This window comes from Egretta garzetta, unplaced genomic scaffold, assembly GCF_000687185.1.
Source record: "Egretta garzetta isolate BGI_Z169 unplaced genomic scaffold, ASM68718v1 scaffold168, whole genome shotgun sequence".
Lineage (NCBI taxonomy): Eukaryota > Metazoa > Chordata > Aves > Pelecaniformes > Ardeidae > Egretta > Egretta garzetta.
The window spans coordinates 178,091-186,926 of NW_009260675.1; the positions used below are offsets into that span (position 1 = coordinate 178,091).

Consider the following 8,836-nt stretch of genomic DNA (forward strand, 5'->3'; position numbering starts at 1 on the left):
TTTACAAACCTCTAGGCCAGTGAAAGTCTTTTAAAGTACCCCCCTCCCTTCTCTACCTCCTCATCAGCCTTGACATAAGGTAGGTGAAATGTGTCACACGTTTTTTTTTTTAGGGATATTCACTCTTTTTCACTTTCAAATGGGATTTTGTCTTCATATATTTGTAAGCTGACTTGAGGGAATAAAAAAAGAAGAATGAAAAAGAAAGAATGTTTTATTTCAAATGCTGGTGTACATCAATATTGCACCTTATGGAAACACCTCAGCCATACACAATCCAGAATATGATACAGAAAGCAGTGAACATGCACATATTTTTTTTTTCTGATGAGCAGAAGTGTTCAAATTAAACTAAAGTGAAGCACAACCCACACAAAGCAAAACCCCATTTTAATTAGCTGCTGTGACCTAAGCAGGCAATTTTGTGGAGCATGCGGTTATTTAAAATGCATCACATCTTGTATACCTACTTGTGTCTCATCTTTTACCAAGCAAGCTTCCCTGCTCCCTTAATCTTCTAAATACATCTCCAGATAGAAGCTAAACAGCTCTAGTAATAACAGACTCCCTACTGAGCCAGCTGGCTGCAATATGAGGATTAACTGAAGTCCTGTCCTTCCCACTTTCATCATGACTAGTGGAGGCTCATATTAAGTCCCGGGGCCTCTGATGGAAGCACTTGGGCAAACAGACAGGAACCAAAATGGCAATATAAAAATAACCAAACAAGCAAACAAAAGACCCTACTCAGCAGCCATTTTGTTTGGGGAAAGCCCCTCATTGTACAAATTCAATATAACACCAGCAGTCCACGTACACATGCTTAAAGCCAGGAATAAAATAAAAAGAAGCAGCACCATAACTTTAAGCAATCAGCTCTCAAAACAAGTTTAGCAGATGTGGCTAAAAAAAAAAAAAGTTTCCATTACAGAAACTGCACCTTGTTACCTAACAGAAAGATCAAGAGCCACATAGCTACAGATTTTGTCTCATGACTGTTCTTACCCATCGTAAGAACCTGGACAGCTTGGTATAGATACCATATTTGCCTTTCTTTGCACATCCTTCTCCCCAACTAACAATTCCAGTAACAAAATAAGTATCCTTGTATCTGGTTACATGGGGGCCTCCACTGTCTCCTTGACAAGCATCTTTTTGCTCTGTTTCATAACCAGCACAGAACATGTTTTCTGTTATTACAAAGTTAGTGGATTGCTTGCAAGTGTTCCTATCAACATAGGGGACTTCAAGCACTTTAAGTTTTTTGGAAAGTCGTCCACCTTCAAATTCACGCCCGAAGCCACTAACCATCCCAGATCTTTGGTTCATCAGAACTTCATTAGCAAAGTCCGCTTCGGGGAGGCACGCTGCGATAACATACTCGGAAAACGTTATAGGTTCCTTCAGCTTTATTAAGGCTATGTCATTATCGTAAGTCTCAGCAATGTATTTAGAGTGAACAAGTATTCTGTCCACAGCATGCATCGTTTCAGAGTGTTCTTTCTTTTCTCTGTCCACTTCACCTGTACAAGATTATTAAAAGGGTCATTAATACGGAGATAGCATAAGAAGTTAAGAACAACCTTGATAAAGGAGGAGAGTAGCTTACCCATTCCTAACACTTTGTCTAAGCCTTTACAGCATAAAAGTAAAGTGTAAAAATGTATTGCAATATTTATTAGCAGCACCTGGATCAGTTTCAGTTCTGAGCTTTTATCTATGGAGATTTTTGTGCTAGTTTCCATAAAGGCATAAACCAATTCAGCTAAACTAATGCAACTTTGGGTGGAAGCTCTTACAAGAGCTTGAGCCTGGTTTATATCAGGGAAGAGAAACCAGTCTGGGTCAAGGTTAAAACAGTGCAAAGATAAAGTTGTGTTGATCTGGTATCACGCCTCAGAAGCGAAGCAGTCATAATTTGAGTTTGTTTCTTCTTCCTCTAGTCAATGTGTCACAGCTTTCCTGAGTGTTCCTGCAGAAACAAATCTGTATGCTTCAGATGTGCCAGGAATGATAAGCTTTCTGAAGAAGTACTACTCTGATGAACACAATGCTAGCCAATGCTTCTAGAACCTTTGTTCTTAATCACTTCCAACTAGCTGGCAAAGAAGAAAGGGATGCACCGTTACCACCTTCCACATCAGCTGCCCCTGTTATTACAAAGCAGGATTCCCACAATAACAAGAAATTATAAAAAACAAAACAACAACAAAAAAGTAGCAAACCATAACAAATAAAGTAATATGAGTACATCTCACACCAGATTTAGAGCAGAGAGGATTAGCCTGCAGCATATGCTCAAACATCACGGGAGTAAAATAAATAACCACTTACCAACAACAACTTTGATTTCTTTAGATTGGTTCATGCAATGAGCTGCAGTAAGTATAAAATTTTCATTCAGAATAGTTCCACCACAAAACTCTTCCCCTTCCTCGTTTAACAGAACAGCCTGTGAAAGAAAAAAGGCAAGTGCAGAATTAAGAAGAGCAGTTTAATGTCAATGATCTACAAACAGGTAATTGATTTCTCTGCACACTACGTATACACTTATTACTGCAAAACATACTACCCTGCAGATCTCTCTTAATATTGCATTCACACATGCCAATGCTACAGATCAGCATGTGCTGCTACACAGCCTCAGCTGTCTTTATGTGAAGTAGATGTTTGACTTCCACGTTACCTCACTCATAGTGCTTAGTAATGTCTTTTAGGAACAAGACACTGTCTGGCTGAGCAGGGACAGGGCAGCCCCCAAACTGCCCCATCCCTTGGATTTGCTACCCCAAAGAATTTCTGTCCAAGTTCTGTTCCCGTTTGACCCCCCCTTGGTGTCCCAAATACAGGAACTCATTTTGGCTGGTCCAAGCTCAAGAGGAAAACTTAGATATGAAAGCCTATTTGTGAAGCAAACACATGCTTTATCCGACAGGCTCTCAGGTATACTACCTAAATGGACTGCTATCAGGCAGAACTGGAATATAACCTGCAAGAATGACACTGGTAGGCCAGCATGACTCAAAAACCCTCTCTGGTGACAGGTTAAGCAGCACCATCGAAAATCGCACAAAGCCTTTCATTTTGAAATTTAAGGCAGCAGTTTGCAGAACAGCACATCTAAGTGCCTTGGTTCATGTAATTCAGCTGCCTCCAGCTACAAACAGTGTACTCCATGGGGAACATTCCGAAAGCAACCAGGTTAAATGAGCAATTGCATGCTTTCCCTCAGAAAGATGTCCTACTTACATGCAGAGTACAAACACCAGACTTACCTGCCATGGGCATTCACCAAGAAGACACTCATCACCGCCTACTATCCTGGTATTGACATATGGAGTCTTGCTACCTGTTTCATTGCCAGGACGGACGGTTGGGCTTTCTGTGGTAGTAACAATGTCCTCCTCCAAACTCGTTCCATTTGTGGGAGGGCCATCTTGATCACTAGTTACATTGCTACTATCAGTGGGTAAAATAACCGACCTTTTTTTTCTTTTCACAAGAACTTTTCCACAAGGATACTTTACTGTAATGACAAGAATGTTAAAATTAGAGGACAGAAACACCAGCACAAGAGGAAACTCCTTGACACCATCTCACAATAAATCAGTTAACGTAGCTGTCCTGTTTTCAAAACACTAGCAAAACCTTGGCACACGCAAACCAGATGGTTTGAAAAACGAAAGCCATTTTGTAGTCCTAAAACGTCCATAGGTTCAGTCTCTGGACAGTGTTTTCAAAGTATTCAAAATCTAAAACATCATCTTCAATTGTTTACATTGCTATATTCATGTACCTTCTCTTACTAAAACCATCTTAATTAGGAAACAGAGTGAAGTGTTATTTTAGGAATAATATGGCTCATGAGAGCAATTTCTCATTAGCTATAAAGGACATAAAAGCCAATGTCATGAGTATGTGGTTGATTTATCCCTCCCCCAAGGTTTGTTGAAATACAATAAAAATGTACAAATGTAAACAGCACTAATCGTAATTATTTAATCTCATCAGTTCCTATTCAATTAGGTTAACTGAAATCTAAAGTAGAAAAGTTTTGGCGAGCTGCTATTTTATATGGAGTGTGTTTAAGTAAATGAGATATAACTGCAATTGCTTTTCTCCTGTCAACAGTGGAGTTTTCTCAGGCAATTCTGTGAGAGGCACCTTGGAAAGGGTTCTAAATCGGCTAGATTTCGGTAAGTCCATCACATCACCTCACACATGGAAGGCTTTGGAAATACAAATCAGCTGGCCTCAGTGTTAAATCAACGTCATGTAGAATGCTGATGGCTTAAAAGACATTCTTTAACTGTGAAACAGGTCTCACCACCATCGCTATTAGCTTATTATATGGCTCCATACCTGATGAAACACAGCGTTTGCCATCCTCTGCTAGAACATAGCCTTTTGCACAGGAACACAAAACATCCTTCTGTACACTTTTTTTGATGCTGCAGAACTGCTCACAGTCACCATTGTTTATTTTGCAGTACTTTGGTATGACTATAACAGAGACAAGTTCGGAGAAAAACTGTAAATAAACACTTACTTCACAGATCTCAGAGTTCACCAAATTAAACCACACTCTTTAAACAGGATCTGTATCTCCACCTGTAAAGCACCTGAAGCACACCTTAGTAACAACATGAGCGGATAACAATAGCTTATACCTTACAAAGCAGTCACATCCACCGCATGAAACAGGCTTGCCAAGTCTAAGCGGGCCCAGTGGCCATGTCATAGTGAGCTTAAAAACAGCAGAGACAAAATGACAGTGGAAGAATGGATAAAACCCAAAGAGAGAAGTCCAGATATTGGTAAAACCTCACATGATTCCTCCCTCCTGCCTTAAGAAACTCAGCTCCTCATCACTCCCCTCAGTCCTGTGTCTGAACTTCAGTTCCACACCCTTTTACTCTGGGCTCACCGCTCTTACTTTTCTGGGCTACCGATACACGCTCCAATGACATCATCAGGGTAGCAGCTGTACATCACAGAAGTGAGACTCAGGAAGAATTTATATGCAAAAAATTATTCTTCGCAAGGCTGAAAAAGTCTGCATTGTCTACTGAAATCTGCTTTATTTGGTTCTTCACTGCTGTGAGCTGTGCAGGGAGGCCGTACTTCTGTACTTGGAGTAAAGGCTCTGATATCAGGTATAAGAATCCTACGCTTCTTAGTTTTATCATCACGTTTTGGGGATTCAAGCTCATGTGAAGATGCACTATCTAATTAAGAGGGCTTTCTCTGGAGTAAGTATAACTTGGGAGCACTCATGGTTGGATGGGGCTTTGATAATATGTATAAGCATATCGGGAAACTTCATGCATATGTAATACTTTGCTACATATAAACGGGGAAAGTTGCCACTTGAAGGTATGCATGTTAGGTGGAGCGATCCCCTGTGCATCCGGCGCCGTGAATAAAGAATGCCTGCCTTTTAACACTACATTGGTGTTACGAGGTTCATTCTTCCCGCTTTTGGTAACAGACTCATATGAGTTGACTCCCTGTTCTATGAATTTTTCCCCAGGAAGAAAAAGAGGCAAACAAGAAAGAGTTAACTCTCTGTGCTTCAGCTCCACGTGTCTTGGTTTAACCACCCTATGAAGGGACAGGTGAAACAACTGAAACATCTACTGACTCATCCATGAAGCAGTTGCAGCCATGCATGAATAGCATGGTGCAAAGACTTAGTCTGTCTTCATTAAACAGCAACAATCCTACTTCAGTACTTGAGAAGCCTTCACATATGGCAATGATTGCTGCTGCTGAGAGAAAAAGAAAGGTTTTAAGTTCTGCATCAAACACTGGGTTAGGCAGCCTGCAAGACCCTGTTTCTGCAAACCCTATTCAATCAGACATCTTGTTAAGGCTTAAAGCTTTGCGAGAACCGCCTTACAATACATTCCAATTAATCACCACCATTTTCTCACTTTTTGATATATAAACACAGATATCATTCCCTTAGTCTATGGGCCATCCCTCTGAAATGTCCATTGGGTTCATCTACTCCATGGTTTTAGGCTCCATCTGTTGTAACAGTCTTTCAGGGCAGGAGAGATGGGGTCTGGTGTTGGGTTGTTGCATGCTGAAGTCAGTTCTGGTTCCATCCGCTGCACTTCCTCAGTTTCTTCAAAATTCATTCTTCTTAATCTGGGTGATCCTTACTGTTATACTATTCATAGGACATACAGCAATAGTAAAAATGATGACATACTCTATTATACAGCAATTAACATTATACAATTCAGTTCATTGGCTGTTTTCACCCAAAATCAAATCCCTTTGAGGTACACATTGGACTTCCCCATCCTTCCGCATTACCCACCAAGTAGAGCCAGGTCTTTGAGCAAAAGCAATCCCACGAATGGGTTTGCCTTTACCTGAGGCAGGAGTAACCCAGACTGTCTTCCCCAGCATATTTTTTACATGCACTACAGGGACTTTATCCCCTTCTACAGTACATAAGAGGTTTGATTGGGCAGGGCCAGCTCGGTTGGCAGATCCTCTAGTGTTGACTAACCAGGTGGCTTTTGCTAAATGTGTATCCCAATGTTTGAATGTTCCGCCACCCATTGCTTTCAGTGTAGTCTTTAACAGTCCATTGTATTGTTCAATTTTCCCAGAGGCTGGTGCATGATAGGGGATGTGATAGACCCACTCAATGCCATGCTCTTTGGCCCATTTGTCTATGAGGCTGTTTCGGAAATGAGTTCCATTGTCTGACTCAATTCTTTCTGGGGTGCCATGTCGCCATAGGACTTGTTTTTCAAGGCCTAGGATAGTGTTTCGAGCAGTGGCATGGGGCACAGGGTATGTTTCCAACCATCCGGTGGTTGCTTCCACCATGGTGAGCACATAGCGCTTGCCATGGCGGGGTTGTGGGGGGGGGATATAATCAATCTGCCAAGCCTCCCCATATTTGTATTTCAGCCACCGTCCTTGATACCAGAGAGGCTTTAACCGCTTGGCTTGTTTGATCGCAGCACATGTTTCACCTTCATGGATAACCTGTGCAATAGCGTCCATAGTTAAGTCCACCCCTCGATCACGAGCCCATCTGTATGTTGCATCTCTTCCTTGATGACCTGAGGTGTCATGGGCCCACCGAGCTAGAAACAATTCACCCTTATGTTGCCAGTCCAGATCTACCTGAGCCACTTCAATCTTAGCAGCCTGATCTGCCTGCTGGTTGTTTTGATGTTCTTCAGAGGCCCGACTCTTGGGTACATGAGCATCTACATGACGCACTTTTACAACCAGGTTCTCTACCCGGGCAGCAATATCTTGCCACAGTGCGGCAGGCCAGATGGGTTTGCCTCTGCGCTGCCAGTTGCTCTGCTTCCATTGCTGCAACCACCCCCACAGGGCATTTGCCACCATCCATGAGTCAGTATAGAGATAGAGCACTGGCCATTTTTCTCTTTCAGCAATATCTAAAGCCAGCTGGATGGCTTTCACCTCTGCAAACTGACTTGATTCACCTTCTCCTTCAGCAGTCTCTGCAACTTGTCTTGTAGGACTCCATACAGCAGCTTTCCACCTTCGATGCTTTCCCACAAGACGGCATGATCCATCAGTGAACAGGGCATATTGCTTCTCATTTTCTGGCAATTTATTGTACAGCGGGGCTTCTTCAGCACGTACCACCTCCTCCTCTGGTGATAATCCAAAATCTTTGCCTTCTGGCCAGTCCATGATCACTTCCAAGATTCCTGGGCGACTGAGGTTTCCTATTCGAGCCCGTTGTGTAATCAGTGCGACCCACTTACTCCACGTAGCATCAGTTGCGTGATGTGTAGAGGGGACCTGCCCTTTGAACATCCAGCCTAGCACCGGCAGTCGGGGTGCCAGGAGGAGCTGTGCTTCAGTACCAATGACTTCAGAAGCAGCTCGAACCCCTTCATATGCTGCTAATATCTCTTTCTCAGTTGGAGTATAGTTGGCTTCAGATCCTCTGTATCCTCGACTCCAAAAGCCTAGTGGTCGGCCTCGAGTCTCTCCAGGTGCTTTCTGCCAGAGGCTCCAGGTAGGGCCGTTCTCTCCGGCTGCGGTGTAGAGCACATTCTTTACATCTTGCCCTGCCCGGACCGGCCCAAGGGCTACTGCATGCACTATCTCCCGTTTAATTTGTTCAAAGGCTTGTCGTTGTTCAGGGCCCCATTTGAAATCATTCTTCTTCCGGGTCACTTGGTAGAGAGGGCTTACAATCTGGCTGTAATTTGGAATATGCATTCTCCAAAAACCCACAACGCCCAAGAAAGCTTGTGTTTCCTTTTTGCTAGTTGGTGGAGACATAGCTGTTATTTTGTTGATCACATCCATTGGAATCTGACGACGTCCATCTTGCCATTTGATTCCTAAAAACTGGATCTCCTGTGCAGGTCCCTTGACCTTACTTTGTTTTATGGTGAAACCAGCCTTCAGAAGGATTTGGACTATTTTCTTCCCTTTCTCAAAAACTTCTTCTGCTGTATTGCCCCACGTTGGGCGCCAAAATAAGGACTGTCATTATCTCAACCCTTTGAGCCCCACATTTTGGCGCCAAAATAAGGACTGTCGTGGCTTAACCCGCCTGGCAACTAAGCACCACGCAGCCGCTCACTCACTCCCTCCCCTCCCTCAGTGGGATGGGGGAGAGAACCTGAAAAAAGTAAGAGCCGTGGGTTGAGATAGAGACAGTTTAATAAGAGAGGAGAATAACAATAGTGATAATAATAATGGTAAGAGAATATACAGAATATATATACAACAAGTGAGGCACAATGCAATTGCTCACCACCCACTGCCCAATGCCCAGCCCGTCCCGAGACGTGATACATCCCAATCACCC

General features: G+C 42.9%; 1 protein-coding gene across 1 annotated transcript in view; it reads right to left on the reverse strand.

Annotated features, from left to right (window-relative positions):
- Window positions 1-232: 232 nt before the first annotated feature.
- LOC104132462 (coagulation factor X) overlaps window positions 233-8,836 on the reverse strand; it is a 16,419-nt gene continuing 7,815 nt past the window's right edge. The window contains exons 5-8 of the mRNA XM_009645744.2: window positions 4,363-4,503; window positions 3,276-3,526; window positions 2,335-2,452; window positions 233-1,523 (exon numbers count right to left, since the gene is read on the reverse strand). Coding sequence (XP_009644039.1) covers window positions 976-1,523; window positions 2,335-2,452; window positions 3,276-3,526; window positions 4,363-4,503 — 1,058 coding nt within the window. The 3' untranslated portion in view covers window positions 233-975. The remainder of the gene's footprint in view (window positions 1,524-2,334; window positions 2,453-3,275; window positions 3,527-4,362; window positions 4,504-8,836) is intronic.